Source organism: Simochromis diagramma, unplaced genomic scaffold, assembly GCF_900408965.1.
Source record: "Simochromis diagramma unplaced genomic scaffold, fSimDia1.1 OVJJ01000456.1, whole genome shotgun sequence".
NCBI lineage: Eukaryota > Metazoa > Chordata > Actinopteri > Cichliformes > Cichlidae > Simochromis > Simochromis diagramma.
In genome coordinates, this window is record NW_024387186.1 from 396149 (window position 1) to 420726 (window position 24578).

At 47.6% G+C, this 24578-nt stretch overlaps 1 protein-coding gene and 1 long non-coding RNA gene across 3 annotated transcripts in view; one reads left to right on the top strand and one right to left on the bottom strand.

Annotated features, from left to right (window-relative positions):
• The first annotated feature begins 104 nt into the window (after window positions 1-104).
• Window positions 105-24578, top strand: part of trappc12 (trafficking protein particle complex subunit 12) — a 30585-nt gene continuing 6111 nt past the window's right edge. Inside the window, exons 1-5 of one of the 2 annotated variants that reach the window (XM_040049681.1) lie at window positions 105-192; window positions 1606-2868; window positions 2986-3102; window positions 18275-18388; window positions 22259-22397. In XM_040049681.1, coding sequence (XP_039905615.1) covers window positions 1615-2868; window positions 2986-3102; window positions 18275-18388; window positions 22259-22397 — 1624 coding nt within the window. In that variant the 5' untranslated portion in view covers window positions 105-192; window positions 1606-1614. Of the gene's footprint in view, window positions 193-217; window positions 579-1605; window positions 2869-2985; window positions 3103-18274; window positions 18389-22258; window positions 22398-24578 lie in introns of those variants that run through there. The other variant, XM_040049682.1, reaches the window with a different exon arrangement.
• LOC120745078 lies at window positions 109-11713 on the bottom strand. Its single transcript, XR_005698554.1, has 3 exons — window positions 11611-11713; window positions 2877-2884; window positions 109-119 (listed from the first exon to the last, which is right to left on the bottom strand). It is a non-coding gene; the product is annotated as an uncharacterized LOC120745078 (long non-coding RNA).

Genomic DNA, 24578 nt, shown 5'->3' on the forward strand with positions numbered 1-24578 from the left:
CCGCGATTTAAAACCGAAACGTACGGTTAGCATGCGCAACGACGGCCGTGTGACGACACTTACGCTTTAAAAACAACGTAGAAGAAGATCCGGAATAGCAAACATGAAACGTGTCCTCTCTGACGCACCGTACTAGTAGCTGTACTGTGTGGCGCATGCGTGTTACAGGCGCGTCTGTCAGGTTGCAGTACGGTAAGTAAACAGTCCGCCCTGCTTCTCTTCCTGCTCTTTTATGCGTTTGCGGCTCTTTGTGCGGTGATGTTAGCGGCAGCGGAGCAGCTGAAGACGCTCTGCGCTGTTTTAAAACACTGTTAGCGGCATTTGACGGTTAGCGACTCGGCTCGGCTGGCTAACCTGAGCTAGCTGGCTAAAGTAGCACTAGCATGACAGACAGAACGACCCAATAACCGGTTTTACCGACTTGGTAATCCGAGTACCGGCTCCTGTGTAATCGTGATTAAAAGGCCGAGCAGCTCTGGTGCTGCAGCTCAGTGCTGACAGAGACGGAGATAGCATGCTGTGTTTACAGTTACGCGAAGCGACGAGACTACAGGAAGTGGGATTCATGCTGATTTCAGGTATCTGACATTCAAAATAAGCCACACCAGAGGCTTCCTGGAGGCTGTTTAAAGAGCTGACGGGCAGAAACCAAGCTGCAACCACACGTTTAACCACGGTTTAATTGAGGTAGCCTCAGACACCCTCAGAGGTTACAGATCCTACAGTCAAAATATCAGGACGCAGTAACTACTTTTAAATAAACACCTGCGGTGATCGGTCTGTGTCATCACTGTGGGCGAGCTTTGGCCCGCTCGTGTTTCAGTCGTCAAGGTTTGCAGCATTCGTTCATGCACAGCTCTTTAAGCAGCACTTTGGTCTCGTTTGTTGCAGAGGTCTTGTGTTTTGTTCAGATGCAGCTTTTTCTGGTCCCCTGAGCATCGCAGGGTCTGACCTCGGGGTGAATTTGCTGGGCCGTCCACTCCTGAGACGATTGTGTCATTGCGTGAACGCATCTGAGTGCTCCAGACCTACAAACTTCTCGTTTTACAGAGGTGCTCACGTTGATGATGATCCGTTAATAAATGCATTTGATTAGCAATGTTTCCCTGCGTCTCATCCTCTTAATTCCTATGGAAGCGGTGAGGGTGGAATTTTTTTTCCTGCCATTGGCACGCCTGCTTTGCAGTCCCAGCTCTCACTTTATTCTTTAAACATCTTTGAAAGTTTAAAGTTGTCCCAAAAAATTTAGAGTCTTAATGACTGAATCTCTTTTGTTGTCTTTTACACCGTTTTGACAGTCAAACTTTCTAAAAGTTTAGTTTTACAGTTCACGTTACACCAACAGTGAGACAATGTCACCAACCCTAAAAACATCTTTCTACTTGTTTCCAGCTTGTAGTTTTCCTCTACAGGCATAAATTACACATCATAACTGGACATTTTTGTCCTCTTTCACCTGATGTTTCTGTCCCGCGACGCAGAGACCTGTAATAAAATTTGAAACCAATAAAGAATGACAGGAAATGAGTGTTCCTGCTTCACAGGAACGCCACACAACAATGAGAGGAATTGTTGGTTCATGTGTTTCTGTGTTTCTGTGTGCAGAGCAGTGAGATGGACAGCGGGGAAGCTCACGCCCAGCGGCCGGTCTCCTTGGACATCGCCGTGGAGGATGTAAACCAGGAAGTCTCGGCTCCGGCCCCTCCTGAGGCGACCACAGGTCAGACTCCGCCCACAGACGGTGGTCTGCCCCAGGAGGACAGCATCGATCTAGGTCGGGACTTTGCCACACCACAGGAGGACAGCAGCGCCACGCCCTCAGAGAGCCTCATGGACAAGCTCAACGACCAGATGATGGAGAGCGTCATGATTTCTGATTCGCCCAATAACAGCGAGGAGGATGATGTGGTGCCCATCGATTCCCTCCTGGATGGAGGCGAGGAGGAGGTGGAGAACGCGGTGGAGGGAAACCAAGAGGAGCAGAGCGAGATCGGACAGAATACAACTGAGATTAAAGTTTCTGTGGAGGAGCAGGAGGACGGAGGCTCACAGGAAAAACCAGAGGAGGTGGCGACCAGCGCCGTTTCCCCGGGTGATGTGAAGAGTCTGTCTGACAGTCGCAGCGAAGAAGCGGCGCCGGAGATCACCAGAGCGATCAAACCAAAGGACGAGCCTGTCCCCGTGTGCACCATATTCAGCCAGGGCACCCAGCCCAAGTCTTTAGTGCCCGACGGCTTCCAGCCCACCCTCATCAAGTCGCCCAGCTTCAGCATGGGCGGCGGTGAAGACACTGTGACGCCCAATAAGATGGCGGGGGCGCTTGTGTGCCAGCCCAGCCCGAGCCTCAGCAAGTTCTTCACAGATAACGGACAGACCAACCCGGCGTCCGACTTCTTCGACTCCTTTACCGCCCCCTCCTCCTTCATCTCCGTGTCCAACCCCAATGCTGAGATCCCTCCAGGCTCCGCCCACGCACCCGAGCGCCAGCTCTCCTCCACCTCCTCCTCTATCTCTACCCCCGGAGGGAACCTGGACTCTGGCGCTCCCACACAGAGCTCAGCGTTCGCCCCTGCTGAACCATCCCCCAAGCTCCAGCCACCCACACCTCAAACAGCCTCGGCTCCAGGCTCCGCCCCCACCTCAGCTCCAGCTGTCCCACCACAGCCCTTCAACCAGCTGTTTTCAGGCAGCGACGACGCGTTTGCGACGGCGCTGAGCCTGAACGAGGCAGACAGGCGCCACGATGCCTGGCTGCCGTGCGAGGAGACCAGGAAGGTGCTAATCTCTGTGGCAACGCAGCAGTATGGCCCCGCCTACTTGGAGAGCAGCAGACTGACCATGCCAGGACTCAAGTTTGACAACCTGCAGGTAGGAACTCTGATCCCTCAGCAGTAAACCCGTCCATGCTCGTGTTCAGGTGACCGCGAGGACGTTTCTGTCATGTTGCTTTTGGATGATGTTGAATTTCTGTGTTTTTAAAAACAGGGCGACGCCGTCAAGGACCTAATGCTTCGTTTTCTGGGAGAGGCGGCGGCCGCGAAGCGTCAGGTCCTCACAGCCAACTCCGTGGATCAGTCCTTCAACGGCCTCAAACAGCTGATTGTGAGTCCCTTTAGTTTGTGAGTGGAGCATCGCTCGGTGTGAAACGGGACGTTCTCCTCCACCTGCGCGGTGTCGTCTTCAACTCTGCACTAACCTGAGAAATTGTCACAGTTAATCTGCTGATTTTGGTTTCTGGACAGGATTTCGTTGCTCTGATTTGTGCTGATTCTTTTCATTGTACACAAAGTTAATAGGTTCCTGTTTGAAACGGTGAAAAAGGTCGGCACCATCAGGTTAGAGGAGTGGGTGGAGCAGCAAATCATTTTGCTTGAAGTCATACACGTGGCAGACTTTCACGTTTTTATTTTTAGCATTTTTAAACACATTATTAACTAAAACCAAGCAGTGCGGCTGAGTTTAGGAAAAGATCCTGATGAAGTCTTTGTTGTCTTGGTTTCCACGGTGACGTGCTAAGTGATTACTCGTGTCCATGAAGAGTTTTACACTTTGGCTCCACCCAAAGAGAGTCACCCACACGGTGATCACAGACTCAGGTGGGCCACTTGTGTTCATCTGCCTGATCACATGTGTGTATCTGCACACACGGGTCCATGAACACCGCACAGCGCAGAGGCACATCATAGAAATCTCAGAGAGCAGGAAGGTGACGTCTCCTGGGTCAGGTGACACTGGAGAGGATGATTTGAGGAGCTGGAGATGGTTTTACTCTTGTTGTTGTGCATAATTTGAACAGTGTTTTAAGTTAAATTCATGGAGTTGTTTGAAAGCATATCTGCAGCTCTGATTGTAACCAGAAGAGCTCAGGCAGCTTTTGCAGACGGTCTAGAAACAGGTCACTCTGTGCATTTGTAATTCTTGCACCAGGCTCCTCGGCGGTGGCTGGAAGGCTCCGAGAGCTCGTGCTGTCCTGCAGGAGCTTTCTGGAGGTAAACGAGTAAAGCGGCGCTCGGCGTCCCGCGGCGGCTGCAGCCTGTCTGACCTCCTGACAGTCGGTGTTTCTGCTGAAGCCGCTGGCTGCTTTCGGTCTCAGCTGACTGAAAACAGTGAATCATTCGCCTCCTTTCTCTTCATATCCTGTTTCTTCTCCTGCCAAGCATAAAAATGCGTGTGTGTGTCTTTGTGACCGCGCAGTCTCACCTCATTCCCTCCGCTGCTGCCATCCATCTCTCGTCTACCTCTGCAGCCCTCGTGCATTCCCTCCATCATCATTTCTGACCCACAAACGACCCTGAGAGACGCTTGTTATTTAAAACATATGCACAGCAGCAGCAGTGATGGAGAGAGGTGGAGTGGAGAGATGGAGAGGTGGAGATCCACTCCGCTCACAAGTTCTCTCTTCCTGCTGTGCCCATGTATTATGCATAGGACTGCTGTGCATATTTCAAGGGCCTTCTGGACTTTGTGTACACACACACACACACACACACACACACACACACACACACACACACACACACACTCAATATGGTGCTTTCAGCCTGCAGTCAGCTGCACTATATGGCGTAGGTGAGTGTGTGAGGATCATACGCTGTCTGCTGATTGGTGTGGGTGGCTCCCCGGAGCAGGAGAGATGGCGAGGCAGGAAGGTGACGCGGGCTCGCCGATGAATGACGAGCAGAGAGAGCGAGCATCAAAGCAGGCTTCACCTGGACTCACAACTTTTACCCACAGAGCCCATTAAAGATGGATGCAGCCGCCCTGATGTCACAGGTGGCCTTCGTTTTCCTGGAGGTTGCTGCTCGCGCTCACCTCCTGCTGTGTTTGGACGTTAGATTATTGGAGGCGAGCTGATAACAATGTCTGTAAAACAACAACCTTGTTTATTGAACAGTTATATCATTATGTGAAAGACTGAAAGGTCCAAAGCTGCTCCTGCACGTGGAGCGCTCTGGGATCCCTGTGACTCCTCCTCCTGGCTGTTCTGATCGGAGCCCATTGGCTGAGACCTGGAGCTCCAGACCTGGGTCCAGGTCGGGGCCCTGCGGTCCCTGTTCTGGGTTGGAAGTTGTCATCCTCATACGAGGTTTTCACACACATGTAAATAACGTATATAATCCACAGAAAGAGCCTAAAAGTGTGGATGCGGCAAGCTGTACAAAGCGCTGTATATGAAGCAGTCCATTTACCGTCTACATAAGACTAGAAACGTTGGTGAAAGACTGGCTCGCTCAGTGAATTCCAGTGTGGTATCGTAATAGGATGTCACCTGTGCTCAGAGGTCACCGACTTTCTGGAGAGTCAATCGCTGCAGACCTCAAAGCTCATGTGACCTTCAGATGAGCTCAAGAACAGTGCGCAGAGAGCTTCATGGAACGAGTTTCCATCTAAGACTACTGCATTTGGAAATAAGTGTAGCTCAGCGTGCACCGTTATTGCATATACAACAACAGTATTTCTGTATGACCTGTTAATGTGTGGTTTCGTGCCGTTTGCTCGGAGTAAAGGCCTTTAGAGCGACGACCTCCAGCTTTCGTTGGGGCGGTTCGCAGTTCAGTCGGCACCTGGAAGCTCAGAGCTGAAAGAGGGCAGAGCGCCCAGTCTGATCCGGGCTGCTCGACAGTGATGCGGACGCTGTACTGCTCTGTTGTGCAGAAGGCAAAGCTGCTGGTCGATCCGTGACCACAAGCCGTGGGCAGAGACCAAAAAACAAGCTCCAGGATAGACGCAGCAGAAATGAGCTGAACGATGTCTGAGCTCCGAGTTGACCAAGTCTGAGGAGGTGTGTCCTGTGCATGGCTGCAGAGGTCTCTGTGTTTTTGCAGGAGATGCCGGTGAAGTTTTGTTGTTCTCAGAAGAGCTTGAGCAACACTGGATGTGTCAGAAGTCATGCAGTGGTGTCCTCAGTGGAGCTGCGTGACACAGAAGAGCTTCAGATCTTCTCTTTGCTGAATGTGCAGATGCTGTGACACGTCTCACTCTATCCTTCTCCTCCACATCAGCACGTCTCGGTGCCACAGACCTGGAAATTCCACATAACGTGATACTTGAGCGCCTTAAAAGATCTTCTCTTTTCACTCGCCTCTTTTTTTCTCGGAGTTCAAAAGTCAGTGCGAGTTACAAGGCGGCTTTCTTTCCTTCTGCTGCCGCCTCAGATTTGGCGTCTTGCTTTTGTTCTGTGAGGCAGATGATTTCCAACACGGACTTGAACCCGCGGCCTCCGGCTGAAGGACGACATCTCTGCTCACTGCATCCTGCTTAATAAGGAGCTTGTGTGGCGTTGCTGACATAATAATGGAGCACTGAGTCACTCCGGCTGATGAATGGATCCGACACCATCTGCCTCCTCCATCTACGACCATCTACTCGCATTCAGATGATTTACTTACCAATAAATTATGAAATTTTCAAACTTCCAAGATCAAACAAACTCGTAGATCAAAGCTGTCGTAGGCGATGTAGCTCGCTGAGCTGGGAGGGGAGGTTAAGATTCAGAAAACGAGCGGATGTGAACGCACGCAGGCGCACACACACACACACACACACACATACATGCAGGCGCAGGCGCACACGCACACACACGCACAGTTAGGGAAGTGCAAATGTCAGAAAGCTTTAGGCCATTAAAAGTGCAGCCTGCTGAAGAGTGATGCCTTTAAAGACAGCTGATCAGTCACGTAGAAACAGAGGATGGACGGATCGTGTGCGTGTGTGTGCGTGCGTGCATGTGCGTGTGTGTGAAGCCTTTTGCTCGGCTGACACTCGTCGCTGAGCTTTATCCTGTCGTGCGGCGTCCTATGTGATGCAGAGGCCGCTATGAGCTGGCAGAATGAGTCATGCTGCAGATCCAGAGTGTGACTGCACCCACTGCCACTGTTCATGCACACACACATGTGCAGCGAGGACACAAACACACACTGAACACACTCACCGGAGGGCCGAGAGTCTGCACTTCCTCTCTCTCTGACTCTTGGCGTCGGCCTCTCTGCCCTCAGCTGATGAATGAGGACATCGGAGCTGCTGTCACACACCACTGTGCTGTTATTCAGTAGTCTGATTACAGTTACTACTCTTCAGTTAGCTGCACAGCGGGGAATCGAAAAGTAAAAATAATTAGACATTCTTTTTTCCCTGAACACGTCTGATTTCTGTTCGTGTGGAGGAGAAACAACAGCAGGTCGCTTTGGAGAGGAGACTTTATTTAAATTTTTATTAAACATAAAAAGAGCATCGCAGTAAAGATCACGCAAAAATACTTCAGCTTCTGGTGCGAGGGGGAAAAAAATTCAGGATGTGCGCCACTAGCTGACTAATCGTCGCTGTTGTCGCTTATCGGTACCAGAATGAGGAGTCGTTTAATCTCATTGTTAAAATTTTAATGGATGACCAACGGCGGTGAAGTGTTACGCAGCCTCCTGCCACCAGATGGAGCAGCGTCGTTTAGACTGCGCTTCATGTGTTTGGGAACATTTTTTTTTTCTTTTTTTTTTTTTAATTTTCTTTTTTTTTTTAAATTAAACTTTATTTACAAACAACAGTATAACATACAAGGCACCATCATTAATCCGATTATGTTACATCCTCGGTTGAGCATTATAGCAAAGCAAACAAACAAACAAAACGAACAAAAAAACCAAAAACAACAACAATAAGCACAAAGTTAAAAGAGTTAGCACAAAAAGAAAGAACAGTCATTGAAGGATTCAAACCAAAGGCAAAAACTAACGTGCAAAAAAGGGCAGTCGTGATCATAAAATAGGGAGGTGTTTTTTTGTTGTTTTTTTTGTTGTTGTTTTTTTTAACATAGGTTAAACTCTTTAAATAAAACAACAAGTTTATGGGCTTTCTTGTTATTCACAAGTTTCAGCGATTTAGCCCAGAGTCTAAAGTAATTCAGCCATCTGTTTATACATGGTTTAGCTTTAAAGTATCTGCATTTGTGAATAAAAATTTTTCCCATTAACAAAATCGTCCTAATCAACAGGTCAAAATCTGCATTCTCAGCAAGTATTCCAAATTTTATTGCTGTCACCGTCAAATGTGGTAACTGAATTCTCCTGGACTGTAGCCAGCTCCACATGTCAGTCCAGAAGGAGTGCACTGATTCACAGTTGAAAAACAAGTGATCCATGTGTTTGGGAACATTATTACAATCAGATCGCAAATATGCGAGAGCGGCGGAAATGAGGTGGATGAGCTCTGCCGTGCGATACGGCGAGGAGTTAAGTTATGGAGGCGGCCAGGGAAGATCCGCTGCTCCTCCACATGGAAAGGAGACTGTCGCTACCCGATCCGTACCGGAAACCCGATCGGTACCCCGCATGCGCGAAAGGTGTCTACTTCCGGTCGAAGCGTTTTACGATACTTACGGGTCAGAGTATCTGTTAAGATGTTAAGAATAATAAGTATCTCTTAAAATGTTTCCAATAATGAAACATTTCAATATAATGTAGACAAAAACGAAAAAAAAAAGATCATTACGGATCAGGACTCCCCGATCCTTACTGCGCATGTGCAAAGTCGGCCCGTACATATCGGCTGTATCCCAATTCAGGGTCTGCAGCCTTAAAGTACGCAGCCTCAACGGTCCTCAAGGGCCGCATACTTAAAGACCGCTAAGGCCGGAAGTGCGAGGCTTGTGAAATGGGACGGTCTAGCCTCCGTTGCGCTGCCCAGGTTGCCTAGCAACCTTGATACTAACAGCTGGAAACTTTTCAGCTTTGTTTGACAGAAATGAAGGAGAAAATCTTTTGTTCATTTGTTTGTTTGTTTCTACATGAGCTTTGATCATTCTCTGTAAGATTAAGCTCAGCTATTGAACGGCGTATATTTTAAAGTAAAGGCTTTAAAACCAAGTTAGTACAAACGTCACTAATGTCACATAACTTTGCCGACATGTGGCCAACAGTAATGTTTTAATGTTTTTCGTTATTAAACATTTGCACATAAATAAGTGACATAATATTCAGTACTTAAAGTTTACTCTTCGGGCGCCCCTTATCCGCCGTTTTTTTTTTTCCGGCAAAATTATCCACACCCACCGCCGCGCTATGCATTCTGGGATATGTTGGGCCACGAAGTCTACACCGCCACGTCCTTAAAATTCAGGGAAATGAAGGACGCATTTGAGGGCCGTCACTACCCGATCCGTACCGGAAACCCGATCGGTACCCCGCATGCGCAAATCTTACGTCACTTCCTCTCTTTGCCAACATTGCGACATTCAATATATTTGAATGGCACGGTTAGCGCCCAGTTAGCTCTTAGCATTTCTCAACAGCTCTGCCTCCTTTTCGACTGCCCGGGACATTTAAACAATGGATACCTCCGTATACAAACAAATTAATGCTTTTCTCCTCAACAGAGAGCGTCCCCCGATTGAACAACAGCGCCGTAAAATAAGAAGAATGGCGCCAAATTACAGACTTATTAATATTGACTTAGCAATGTGTCATGTGAAGATTCATCAGCCAGATTAAGTGTTTACTGACAACTGACAGTGATAGCGGACATCATCATCACTATTCCAACAATCCTTTCCACACAGACAAGCATAAACACACTCGACTATCACTAAATCAAATTTAACACACGTTTGTAATGACGCCAAATCAATTTACAGTAGGGTTCATTCGCTCGGTCAGCAGGTGGCAGTATCCTCGTACACTGGGGAGTAAACTGCCATTAAACCAACAGAAGAAGAAGAAAACCCCTGCGCATGCGCGGTACATCACACTCTGGCTGATGAATCTTCACGTGACACATTACAAAGTCAGTATTATTAACTAACTAACTAACGCAGCTTTTACTTTGAAGCTGAACGTTCTTTGTTTCCAGTTTGCATTTATATTTATACAGCAGCACAACTGTAACAACTGTTACAAGAACTGTTACTGTTACAACAACAGTAACAGTTCTTCTAACATAAAGGCCCTACAGTAATACTGAGACACCCCAACCATCACATGACCCCTGAACTTGGCGACAGTGAGAAGAAAAAACTCCCTTTAACAGGAAGACGCCGCTGGCAGAATCGGCTATCTGATTGGTTGGGGGTGAGGCGAGGAAGCTGGGACACAGTGGACGACTGTTCTGTGAGTAATTGGCGAGTTTTTCAGACAGGTTTGCGTCTTCCATGCAGACTACAGGTTACCATGGCAATCTGAGGTTTACCATGGCTGAGGGTTCGGTGCAGCACCCTCCCCGTGACCAACGCCAGGTGACATCCAGGCTGACCTAGACAATGTCACACGAGTGCTTTTCATGTTGCGTCCGATCAGTGGCGGTTGTAATAACCTGGTGTCGTCCTCCATGTTGGCAGCCCTGTGAGCTAGGCTGCACTTTCACAACAGGTGTGAGCGTACGGCTGCAGCCTACATAAACACAGCAAGGTGAAAACAACTGGCAGGAAGGCTTAAACGTGCCCTTCAGCACCGCAGAAGCTGACGGTGCATTACTGCGAGCTCGGCGGCGCGGAGGTGTAACGACGGAGGAAATGACAGCTATGTAGAAAGGTTACGATAATGACAAGTAAAGGTTAGAGCAATGATATCAAAGCCGGCTGCAGCTGCCGGGTCGCTGCAGTGATTATAGGGGTGTGTCTGTCTGACCTGCCAAGGTAGGTTTAACACACACACACGGGCACACGCACGCTGGCCGTGGGCCCAGGCAGCTGCACAGTGAGGGAGGGGAGCGAGGTTAGAGTCTCCGGTGGGAAGCACGGAGGGAAGGAAGTAGGAGACAGAGATGAAGGAGATGGGGGAGGGGCGGGGGCGGCGATGCTAATGAGGGAGACGGATGAGGAGCAGCCCGGGGTGTTGCTTAGCTGGAGTCTAACTCTCTGCTGACCACAGCGGGGACGAGAGAGGAGACGGAGGTCACCGTGAAGAAGAGGAGAGCCAGCCGAGCTGAGCTCATAGATTATCCAGCCTCAGCCCTTCATCAGCTCTGCAGAGGAGACAGAGCCGCGCGATAGGCCGACTCTCACCTGTAAACCGCACTGTTTGCTCAGCTTAGTCGGTAACGTGTTGCCAAAGTTACATCAAAGTGCAGCCAGGTTTGCAGCCAATCAGAAGCATCGAAATTTGGCCGGTCACCTGTTCAGGGTCGTGTTCTCGTGCTGTTTTCAGAGCAGCTCTTCTTTTTAGATCTTTGATTTAGAGATTCAGCTGCCTCAGATACTCAGCATCCATCTTTGTGTTTAAACACTAATACAGTATTTTACTAACACTACAATTTCATGGCTAATACGATTAAATTAAGAATATAGATGTGCTGGGGGGGGGTTTGAGGACGGTCTCAGGTGCATCCTGGTGGATAGAAACGTCCCCGAGAATTTCTATTGGATTTAGTTCAGGCGAGCGTGTGGTGAGCGCTGCACCAGTGTGGAGTCGGACACTGTCCAGTTCATCCTGACACCTAATGGCAGTCAGGGTGCTGTTGGCTCGCCTGTGGTGGGTGTACGTCCGTCTGTCGGGTAGGGCTGTCACGATTACGTCGACTATCAAAATCGTCGACGACAAATTTAATAGTCGACGCGTCGTTTGAAGCTTTGTAAGATCCTGAAAGACGCAGGAATAAGTAGTAGGATTTAAGAGTGTAATAACGGACTGAAACAGAAGGTGGCAGCACTGCATGTACAAGGATGCCAGCTGCCGTTAAACTCCGAAGAAGAAGGCTGTGTCCGGTATCGTTGCTGTGTCCAAATTCAGGCCGCATCCTTCGGAGGCCACATTTGAAGGCCGATTACGTTACAGCGACGTGAGGAAGGCTGTCCAAATTCGAAGACTTCTCTAAATGCAGCTGACAAATGCATCCTACTTTCCCCAGATTTAGCACGGCTCAGCCAATTCCAGTTTCCAACAATGGCAGCAGTTTTAATATTACTCTTATTATTCTTTCTGGGTCACAAAATAAACGTTTAACATATTTTCAGGCGAGAATGTAGCTGTGTAAACCTCAAATATCTGCTCAGTTTATCAAGACACCACATATTTTCAAAAGCGCTTTTCGGAGACGTCTGTTACCCACTAGCTCGATAGCTAGCCGGGGGCAAGGCTCACTAGAGCCGTGAGAACACCGGACTCCCGGCTTCAAACCCACCGCCGTCTTTCGCTACTCAGGTTAAACATATATAAGTCACTTAGATAACTTAAAATGTTATTGTTTGGCTTTTTTCAGTATTTTATTTGTTCCTGAGTAAATCGGTTCGGCTGAGATTAAAGTTATAGTTTTTACACAGCTGAATAAACGTCAAGCAGACAGCTGATTATCAGAAGTGTGAGATGCTCCTGTTATATTTTAGACAGCAAGGAGTTTATTAAACTTCACCAAAACAATCTGCAAATTTCATTAAAATTCAATAAACTATCATCTTGTCTTTATTGTTAGTTAGCACCTTAAACACTTAAAGCTGTAAGCTAATGATAGTTATATGAGAGCAGATGCTGCTGGTGCAATAAGCTGTAGTTTTACGTCCAATGGATGATGATCTGATTAGTCGACTATCAAAATAATCGTTTGTGGCGGCGCTACTGTCGGTCTGTGCAGCCTCTCAGGTGTCCTCATGCTCCCTGCAGCGACGCTGAGCCAAGTGCAAAACTAGTGAAAAACAGAAAAGATGAGGAGGGAAAGTTTCCAGTGTCCTTCACCTGTGAAACGTTCCTGTTTTGTGGTCGTCTCACTGTGTCCGCCTGTGGTTCATGTCATTAACACCAAAGCCCCCCTCTGCTACTGCACTGACCGCATCAACGCGGCAGAGGTTTAACGATGCTGGGAGTCTTTCCTGCTCAGTCAGTGCAGCTCCTGGAAGCAAAAACGATGTCAGTACCTCCCTTAGCTTTAGTAGAAGTCCTCTCGTCTCCCTTTGCTGGTTCTCCTCCAGTGTGTCAGAACAGCAGAAGACGGGTCGGTGACTCCATCCCATAATGTCTGAAATCCCAGTTCGGGTGTTTTCCTCCTGTTCTTCTCTCTGTCACGCCTCAGGATGTTCCAGCACAGGTATGTCTCACCCTGTGAGGTGAAATAGATCATTAAGCTCGATAATGCAAAATACACAGAATAGAAATGTTTTATAAATGTAGTAAAGCAGTGACGTTCAGCATGGCAGAGCGGTGGGAGGGATTTAAACATGACTGGCCCGTTACATCGCGTGTCTGAGAGTTTCAATATCTGCAGCTCGCTGTGTTTAAAGCTTTGCTCCGACTTCCTCTGCCACCTCCATCAATGATTTGGGATTGGCACTACAGGGCCACCGTAGGAAGGACTGTGATGGCGCTCTGCAGTCAGTAAAGAGAAGCCGGAGGTTTCTTCCTGTTAAAAGGGAGTTTTTCCTTCCCACTGTCCCCAAAGTGCTTGTTCAGAGGGGCTCGTTTGATTGTTGGCGTTTCTGTATTAATGTAACCTTACGTTTAAAGTCGGGTCTGTGTGTTGTTTAGTTTTCTGTGCCCGGCTGTGAGACTCAGTCCATGAGCAGCTTTACTAAAGTGTGACGTGCTCACAGCTTACACCTGCACTGCTGGCATGCACGTCGCTGCGAGCTACAGAAAGACATCAGTGTTTCCAGTATTCAGGTTGATTTTCATCTATGAAGACTGTGTGTGGAAGATTAATGACGCTTTGCCAGCCGTGATGCCTGTCAGGTCGTCAGCGGCGCTCTGGGGTGGCCGTGTGCTCTCCGTCGCTGCTTGTGCCTCAGACCTGATGCAGAGCTCTCTGATGCTCCTGCAGCATCGCCGGGGTAACAACTAAACCTTCAAACGCCGTCCGGCAGCGCGTTTGTCCATCAGCGGCTGATTTGACCCACAGGAGCGTCTCGGGGAGCGTCGGGTGGAGATTGCTGCATCCCGCCGTGTCTCTGTGAAGAGACAAAATGGCTGCTGCGTGAAGTTGAGTAACCAAACTCGACGTCCTTCAGCTCGAGGGCGGAAAGCGTCCCCTGGTTCGAGTGTCTGCAGACCAGCTACACAGGCATCAAAGCACCTTTTTCTCTTTTAGCATATCACGAATGTTTTTTATTTCCCACCCCCTCTGTGTAATCCGACATGCAGGGGCTTAATTGAAGCAGTGCTGCAGCTGTGTTAAGCAAAGCCGGTGCGAGGAAGCCTTTTTATGTCTGCCTCGCCTGGAGGCTTCTGGGTCTTGCGAGAGAACGAGTGGGCGTTCGTTTGTTCATCAGGCTTTGTTATGCCGGATTTTTTAAAACTCACTAAAGGATGGGCGCAGTGAACTTCCGATCTTCAACGCAATTAAGGAGCCTCACCCCTTTTAAACTCGCGACGAGACTAATTATGAGTGTGTGTGAGGGGGGTGTGAGTAAGTGGGAGTTTGGGTGAGGCGTTGTAATGCTGCTGAAGTCAGAATCATTCATAATTAGAGTTAATAAAAGTGTTTTCATGTTATATTTGAAGCCTCGATGTGCAGAGATGGCCTCATCAGTGCTGATGCAAACTGACACCAGAGCTCAGCCTCTTAAACGTTCTCTCCTTCATCCTCTTTCTTTGCTCTGATTTCTGCTGTAAGGACGTTTAAACGTGCCCAGCTGCAGTTCCTCTGACGTCCACTGGAGGCGCCAGAGGTGAGGCAGTCCCCGCAGACGCTCGTGTCAAACCCACCGTGCAGGCGGGACGTCACACGTCACTCAGGTCAAAGAAGCTGGACCACCGTTCAGTGTGTGACTGGTCTTTCCTCCATCGGCGGGGTCAGACCGACGTTTGCCGTGACTCCACTCCGCGACCTGCTCGCTTTCATCACGGCTTCGCTCTGGCGTTCGGGCGGTGACAGTGTCTGAGCATGAAGTTATAGTTATGTAAATCCTGAGGTTTGGCTCCTTTCAATTCAATTCAATTCAATTTTATTTATATAGCGCCAAATCACAACAAAAGTCGCCTCAAGGCGCTTCATAGATACAGAGAAAAACCCAACAATCATATGACCCCCTATGAGCAAGCACTTTGGCGACAGTGGGAAGGAAAAACTCCCTTTTAACAGGAAGAAACCTCCGGCAGAACCAGGCTCAGGGAGGGGCGGGGCCATCTGCTGCGACCGGTTGGGGTGAGAGAAGGAAGACAGGATAAAGACATGCTGTGGAAGAGAGACAGAGGTTAATAACAGATATGATTCAATGCAGAGAGGTCTATTAATACATAGTGAGTGAGAAAGGTGACTGGAAAGGAAAAACTCAATGCATCATGGGAATCCCCCGGCAGCCTACATCTATTGCAGCATAACTAAGGGAGGATTCAGGGTCACCTGGTCCAGCCCTAACTATATGCTTTAGCAAAAAGGAAAGTTTGAAGCCTAATCTTAAAAGTAGAGATAGTGTCTGTCTCCCGAATCCAAACTGGAAGCTGGTTCCACAGAAGAGGGGCCTGAAAACTGAAGGCTCTGCCTCCCATTCTACTTTTAAATACTCTAGGAACAACAAGTAGGCCTGCAGAGCGAGAGCGAAGCGCTCTAATAGGGTGATATGGTACTACAAGGTCATTAAGATAAGATGGGGCCTGATTATTTAAGACCTTGTATGTGAGGAGCAGGATTTTGAATTCAATTCTGGATTTAACAGGAAGCCAATGAAGGGAAGCCAAAACAGGAGAAATATGCTCTCTCTTTCTAGTCCCTGTCAGGACTCTTGCTGCAGCATTTTGGATTAGTTGAAGGCTTTTCAGTGAGTTTTTTGGACATCCTGATAATAATGAATTACAGTCGTCCAGCCTGGAAGTAATAAATGCATGAACTAGTTTTTCAGCGTCACTCTGAGACAGGATATTTCTAATTTTAGAGATGTTGCGCAAATGGAAGAAAGCAGTCTTACATATTTGTTTAATATGTGCGTTGAAGGACATATCCTGGTCAAAAATGACTCCAAGGTTCCTCACCGCGTTACTGGAGGCCAAGGTAATGCCATCCAGAGTAAGAATCTGGTTAGATACCATAATTCTAAGATTTTCAGGGCCGAGTACAATAACCTCAGTTTTATCTGAATTAAGAAGCAGAAAGTTAGCGGCCATCCAGGTCTTTATGTCTTTAAGACATTCCTGCAGTTTAATTAATTGGTGTGTGTCATCTGGCTTCATGGACAGATAGAGCTGGGTGTCATCTGCATAGCAGTGAAAATGTATGCTATGTCTTCTAATGATGCTGCCTAAGGGAAGCATGTATAATGTAAACAGAATTGGTCCTAGCACTGAACCCTGTGGAACTCCATAATTAACCTCAGTGTGTGAAGAGGACTCTCCATTTACATGCACAAACTGGAGTCTATTAGATAGATATGATACAAACCACTGCAGTGCAGTACCTGTAATACCTACAGCATGTTCTAATCGCTCTAATAGGATATTATGGTCGACAGTATCGAACGCTGCACTAAGGTCTAGCAGGACAAGCACAGAGATGAGTCCACTGTCAGAGGCCATAAGAAGATCATTTGTAACCTTCACTAAAGCTGTTTCTGTGCTGTGCTGAGCTCTGAAACCTGACTGAAGCTCTTCAAATAAACCATTCCTCTGCAGATGATCTGTTAGCTGTTTGACAACTACTCTTTCAAGGATTTTTGATATGAAAGGAAGGTTGGAGATTGGCCTATAATTAGCTAAGACTGCTGGGTCTAGAGATGGCTTTTTGAGTAAAGTGATGTGATGCATGTTTCTGCATTTTTGCTCCTCCCTCTCCTTCTGGCCCAGAAAGACCTGCACGCAGCAGAAAGACAAATATCACCAGAGTTTAGCTTAAAAGAGCCACAAAAACATTTATTTATCTGTTAAACCAAACATCCAAAACAGCGCTGTCAGCCGGGATTTAACACAAACAGGAGCTCACACCTCTGTTAGCACGATGAACCCCACACCAGCCATGCTATTGGTCAGATAAGTAAGACCACGCCCCTAATTATCCAAACTTTAAGCCTTAATATGATGTAAACAGCTGTTACAAAGGAGTGAATTCTCTATAGAGACCAACCAGTTTGTGTATCAGGCTGTAAAGATCTAACATGGGAGTCTATGGGGCTGACTCACTGCTGGCGCCCCAGCTGGACGATAGAGGAACTGCAGGTCCAGGGTTTGGTTTTTCACGCGCCATAAAGTGAAGAAAACATTAAAAAACAAACCCCTCCAATATGTGGGGCCACACTAAAGGTCATTTACTTCCTGCGGTCTCTTCCCCTCCTCACGCAGACACCTGTCTTCCTCTCGCACCCCGTGGCGGTGAGCGGCGTGCTGTAGCGTGCTGCAGGAAGTGTGTGCGTGTGCGTGTGTGACTGACTGCAGCTGCTTTTGGCCATCCAGGCTGCCTCCTCGTTTTCAGCTTCATTTCCCGCCCTAATGAAGATTCAGAGGCAGCGCAGCGACTGGCACAGGAAGGAGAGGAGGAAGCGGTGATGGGAGGAGAAGGAGGGCAGGCAGGAGTGAGAGTCAGATGAAGGGGAAGGAGGCGAGGAGGAGAAGGGAAGTGGTGATGAAGGCTGTGATAAAGAGAGCAGCCCTCTCTCTGCCTCTCTCTCCTAATTAGCTCGCCGGCTGTGATGAATGGCGCAGCACTTAGGATCCAATCGGCGAGCCGACCTTGTCATGCGTGTTGATGGGGTGGGGTGACTCTGCGCCCCACCCCCTCCCAGCACACACTCTTACCTATTGTACCTCCTCCTGTGGAAGCAGATGCTGATATCTGGGCATGTGTGCACTCGTGTTCTCGGCCTTAATGACCCCCCCCACACACACACACACACACACCTGAGCTCATGTGGTCACTTTCACTCTGCAATGTTAAAGTCACAGCAGGATCAGCTCAGGGTGACTCGTGCAGTGTTTCAGTGTCTCTGCTGCAGGATGGAAAACATCCACAAGCGTCTTCTGGAGATGAGCTGATTTAACCTTTGACCTTTTAAGGTCTTTGTCATGTCACATGAATTCAGAGGTGCAGTCATGAGCCGTCCTGCTGCTCAGCAACGCAGGTGGAGTCAGGTATTTGACCTCCTGTCATCTTCATCAGGCTGACACTGAAACAATCTAAATGGCACTTTTAGAGGGAACAAGCACGTTTGGTGAACTGTGTCTTTAAAACAAAGTCTCCAACAGTCTCTGAGTACAAAAGGTCATCGAATCCTCTCGAGCCGCCCGGTCCTTCCAGAACCTTCTCGAAGTTCTTTGTTCTGAGCTGCATTATATTCTGTCTGATGTCGGTTCTCCTCCCTCAGCTTCCTCTCCCTGTTTTTTTTTTTTTGTGCAACAGTTATTCTGACTTATTTCTGACGCCTCGTGTCTCGTCACCCCTGCAGAGCAGTAAGAACTGGCGCGCCGCGGTGGATCTGACGGCCCGGATGCTGACGGCTCACGGTCAGGGATACGGCAAGGCTGGCCAGCCGACCTCCCACACCACCGACTCGCTGCAGGTAAGACGCCTCACTGGTTCCCGATGGCATGAATCCCGTGTTCGCTGACATCAGTCGAGTCTGTGTCAGTCTGAGATACTTTTGTTGTTTGCTTTGCCCTCATCTCATACCTTTTACTGCCATATTTTCCCCGTGTGTTTGTGGAGCTCCATCCAGAAGATGGATGGCTGCGCGAGCTCATTAAGAGGCCACCCTCGTGCTCGGCTCTGTGAATTAATTAGCCGTGTCGCTGCCTCATGCCACATATCACAGTTAGTTTTATGTTCTTAAACATCCGGCTCACTTTAGTGCAGGAGTTGGAGTCCTCGTGTTCCAGGGGTTTCTCACATGTTGTGTTGCATGGATGTGCACATGTTAGAAACATGGCAGCAACTGTTTTTCTGTTCATAGATCTGTGTGATGTCGCAAAGAGGGAATAGTCCCGCCCACCCTTATGTTTAAACCTCCTATAGCCAGTCGTCTTCAAAAGGGCGGGGCTACAATGACTTCTTTGACCTGTTGGCCTGCGCTAAGGCTTATTTTGAACTGTGAATCATGCAAAGCTCCTCAAGTTGAGTGGACAGCAGTCCTGTTTAAATGTGCTGCAGATTCTAATAAAACACACGTGACCATCAACGCTGACAAAAGGTTCAGACGCTTTTCACGTGTTTGAGGGTTTTTTCATTTCCAAAATATGTAATACAGTTCACGCTGAAATGGTCTGACACAGAATTAGAGCCACAGGGAGAGAGCACACTGTGGGAGAACTGTCTTTTTAAAACAACGTTTTTAAGACTCCCTGAATAAAAATGGCCACAAAGGTCACTGGCTTCGTCCCGAGACCGCCGGTCCTTCCCGAAGTCTTCTTGAAGTTCTCAACAGTTGACCTCGTGCCACCGTCCTAACTCCAGCACGCCGCCTCAGCCGGGTCGAGAGGGAGCAGCGTGTCTGCAGGGGTTACACATGCCGCTCGCGACCTTCTGGATCTTTCCGTGGCGAGGCGGTCCATCTTCCAGCTCGAGCGGCTCAGGGTGCAGCATGAGCCCTGGCTTCTGTCCAGCAGCTGAGAGCATCCAGTGCCCTCCAGATATGGAACAGCAGCCTCCACTCAGACTGCAGCCTGAGGTGGAAGCACTGATGTGTTGATGAAGTAAAATGCTGCATGTATTCATGCATATTCATGCAGAGGTCGATTATCTTGTTAATAATTTCACCTCCTCACTACGTACAACTCTGGATACTGTAGCTCCTGTGAAAACTAAGGCCTCAAATCAGAAGTACCTGACTCCGTGGTATAATTCTCAAACACGTACCCTAAAGCAGATGACTCGTAATCTGGAGAGGAAATGGCGTGTCACAAATCTAGAGGATCATCATTTAGCCTGGAGAAATAGTTTGCTGCTTTATAAGAAAGCCCTCCGCAAAGCCAGAACATCTTACAACCCCAGGTTTCTCTTCAGCACTGTAGCCAGGCTGACAAAAAGTCAGAGCTCTTTTGAGCCAACCATCCCTTTAACGTTAACTAGTAATGACTTCATGAACTTCTTCACAAATAAAATTTTTATCATTAGAGAAAAAATTACCAATAATCATCCCACAGATGTAATATTATCTACAGCTACTCTTAGTACCATTGATGTTCATTTAGAGTCTTTTTCTCCAATTGATCTTTCTGAGTTAACTTCAATAATTACTTCCTCCAAACCATCAACCTGTCTTTTAGACCCCATTCCTACAAAACTGCTCAAAGAAGTCCTGCCATTAATTAATTCTTCGATCTTAAATATGATCAACCTATCTCTAATGATCGGCTATGTACCACAGGCCTTCAAGCTGGCTGTAGTTAAACCTTTACTCAAAAAGCCATCTCTAGACCCAGCAGTCTTAGCTAATTATAGGCCAATCTCCAACCTTCCTTTCATATCAAAAATCCTTGAAAGAGTAGTTGTCAAACAGCTAACAGATCATCTGCAGAGGAATGGCTTATTTGAAGAGTTTCAGTCAGGTTTCAGAGCTCATCACAGCACAGAAACAGCTTTAGTGAAGGTTACAAATGATCTTCTTATGGCCTCTGACAGTGGACTCATCTCTGTGCTTGTCCTGCTAGACCTTAGTGCAGCGTTCGATACTGTTGACCATAATATCCTATTAGAGCGATTAGAACATGCTGTAGGTATTACAGGTACTGCACTGCAGTGGTTTGTATCATATCTATCTAATAGACTCCAATTTGTGCATGTAAATGGAGAGTCCTCTTCACACACTGAGGTTAATTATGGAGTTCCACAGGGTTCAGTGCTAGGACCAATTCTGTTTACATTATACATGCTTCCCTTAGGCAACATCATTAGAAGACATAGCATACATTTTCACTGCTATGCTGATGACACCCAGCTCTATCTGTCCATGAAGCCAGATGACACACACCAATTAGTTAAATTGCAGGAATGTCTTAAAGACATAAAGACCTGGATGGCCGCTAACTTTCTGCTTCTTAATTCAGATCAAACTGAGGTTATTGTACTCGGCCCTGAAAATCTTAGAAATATGGTATCTAACCAGATTCTTACTCTGGATGGCATTACCTTGGCCTCCAGTAACGCTGTGAGGAACCTTTGAGTCATTTTTGACCAGGACATGTCCTTCAATGCACATATTAAACAAATATGTAAGACTGCGTTCTTCCATTTGCGCAACATCTCTAAATATTTATATAAAAATTAGAAATATCCTGTCTCAGAGTGACGCTGAAAAACTAGTTCATGCATTTATTACTTCCAGGCTGGACGACTGTAATTCATTATTATCAGGAAGTCCTAAAAACTCACTGAAAAGCCTTCAGCTAATCCAAAATGCTGCAGCAAGAGTACTGACAGGGACTAGAAAGAGAGAGCATATTTCTCCTGTTTTGGCTTCCCTTCATTGGCTTCCTGTTAAATCCAGAATTGAATTCAAAATCCTGCTCCTCACATACAAGGTCTTAAATAATCAGGCCCCATCTTATCTTAATGACCTTGTAGTACCATATCACCCTATTAGAGCACTTCACTCTCGCTCTGCAGGCCTACTTGTTGTTCCTAGAGTATTTAAAAGTAGAATGTCAGGCAGAGCCTTCAGTTTTCAGGCCCCTCTTCTGTGGAACCAGCTTCCAGTTTGGATTCAGGAGACAGACACTATCTCTACTTTTAAGATTAGGCTTCAAACTTTCCTTTTAGCTAAAGCATATAGTTAGGGCTGGACCAGGTGACCCTGAATCCTCCCTTAGTTATGCTGCAATAGATGTAGGCTGCCGGGGGATTCCCATGATGCATTGAGTTTTTCCTTTCCAGTCACCTTTCTCACTCACTATGTATTAACAGACCTCTCTGCATTGAATCATATCTGTTATTAACCTCTGTCTCTCTTCCACAGCATGTCTTTATCCTGTCTTCCTTCTCTCACCCCAACCGGTCGCAGCAGATGGCCGCCCCTCCCTGAGCCTGGTTCTGCCGGAGGTTTCTTCCTGTTAAAAGGGAGTTTTTCCTTCCCACTGTCGCCAAAGTGCTTGCTCATAGGGGGTCATATGATTGTTGGGTTTTTCTCTGTATCTATGAAGCGCCTTGAGGCGACTTTTGTTGTGATTTGGCGCTATATAAATAAAATTGAATTGAATTGAATTGAATTCATACATTCAAAAGGTTCTTGGTGAGCCTTTCACAATAAAAGCCCTCAACATACACATTGTGACAGCTGTGCAGAGGAAACTGTGGATAATCATCGAGGACATTATGTCTCAGTCGTGCCTGTAGTTTAACTCAGGAGTGTGGGTTTCATCTGCACAGCAGGACAGCTGAATGTCACAGTGTGGGTCTCTGTGTAATGTAGTTGTGTGTGTGTGTGTGTGTGTTGCAGCTCTGGTTTGTGCGGCTTGCTCTGCTCACCAAGCTGGGCCTTTTCCAAAATGCCGAGCTGGAGTTTGAACCCTTCGGCAACCTGGATCAGCCGGACCTCTACTACGAGTACTACCCCACTGTGTACCCAGGCAGGAAAGGTATGGACACACACACATAGCGTTGTATCACAATGTTCCTCGTGGTGTTTTCTGGGTCATACAAGAAGAATAAATCTGACTAGACTTAAATCTTTATTTAAAAAAGTCTGTAATCACATTGTCATGGAGTAAACACAACTCCAACTTTCGCACGTATGAAACTGGGTCGAGAAATGACGTCCGCGGCCCATCGCACAGACGTCGTTACCGCCTTTACGTGACAGCAGCCAACCAGGTGAGTCTGCGGTGACGCTCGCGTTATTTCCGCTGCTGCTATTGATCATAGATCAGAGGCTCGGGCAGAGCCCGCTGCGTGTTGCGTGTTCTGTCCGTGAGCTGCTCGCTGAGGCCTCTGAAGGCTGAACGGCGCTGCTCATGACGGCGCTGAGAGGCTGGTCTGCGAGCGTTGAATGCGTTATTAGGCTGCTGGCTGCTCTACGACAGGATTTAGCATTTTACCCACGTTTTTTTTTTTTTTTTTTTGTAAGAATGCACCAGCGTATCCACCACTGTCCTATTAAATATTCAGACGAAAGTTGGTGCCAGGAGCTTGATATCAGCCTGTATCATCGAGAAGCTCCAACAACTCCACTTGTCTCCAGCAGCTCTTTGGTTTTGTTTTTCCTCCTTTTACACTGCATGAATTGCTCTCTAATGTATTCCCATTACTTTGGATCTGCTTCGCCCCTCGGGCTACCGCAGTGTGAAGGCAGCACACATCACACAGACACACACACACCCTTACATAAAAAACACTTGAAGCTACACTGCACAGCTCTCTGAAGAGCACCGATTGACTTTCCATTGCTCAATATTAAACGCTTTGTGCCCTGCTAAGGTGCTCTCAGACAAACTGGCATGAGTTGTGTTGCCTGGCATCACAAGTCGAACAATTCTCCGCTTGCATCGACTATCTATTACCCGTGATCGCGCTCTTTGAAGGGCTTCAGAGACGCCCAGTCTGCGCAGCAGCGAGCCAGTGCTCTGGGAAGGAGCAGAGGTCCTCCGTTGGGTACGGGCATGAAAAGCTGAGTCCAGTTTGGGCTGAGAGACATCCGAACCTGCACACAGTTACTGCAGCTGGTTCAGAAGGAGAGGTCCCACCTGACCCGCTCACAGTCAGCTGTTTGTGCTTTTTGTTATATTCATACTATGAATATTTTCAGACTAGCAGACCTCCAAGTGTGCAGGGCCCGGTTCGAATCTGGTGCTTTTTCAATTGTGTTATTTTTCCCCTCCCAGCGTTGGAGCTTTGAGAAACACAGTGAGACATTTAGCAGTCTAAAGGCGAACTCTGTGTTCTGATAATTCACTGAAGAAAAACATCAAACTTCTGGCTTAAATTTTCATGGCTCATATCGCCTTGCGGGACGGGTGAATGCCCAGAACATGTAGCAGTATTGTGCTTTTCAAAATAAAAGCCTTAGGATTCCAGAGACATTGTTTCTTCTGAAGGCTTTTATTGTGATAGGATGTTTCTATCCTGTTTGTCTTCAGTTCTCGGATCGTTGTCCTCAGCACCTTCAGCTGTCTTGCCTCGATGTTAGTTCCTACCTGCTCCTGCTCACAGTACATGTCAACTCCACAGTGTTGGCACCTTGGCTGCTGCCATGTTGTGTTTTTGTTTCCAGAAGTGACCATATTTGGAAAGAGGCCGTATTATTGGTCAGATTAAAAAGGCTCTGACAGCACAAACACAGCCCAGAGGTTCAGCAAGCAGCTACAGACACCTTTGTTGCCATTCACCTACAAGTCAAAGAGGCCACGCCCCCTAATGATGCCTACTATCCTGACCAGTCAGGCTGTTTAGTTTAACATGGGCATCTCTGGCGACTGACTCACTGCTGCCTCTGCTGGATGTTAGAGGAACTGCAGGCTCTGGTTTAATCCTCATGCTCATATTTCCTTCATTATGAAGGATGCTGCTATTACTAATGAAAGTAAAAGCCATAAATTAAATCTGCTGAAAATGACTGACACCCCGGGAGACGAAGAATAATGAATCGCAGAGAGTCGGCGAGGTCCCGTCACCGTGACGATAAAACCCTGTAACGCAGGGCGGGGGCAGAGCAGAGAGAGTGTCGAGTTGGAGCAGATAGACGAGGAGAGATGGAAGGTGAGATAGAGACGGGCAGCGATGGACCAGACTTTCACATCTGATGGCGATATCAAAGAGGCGCT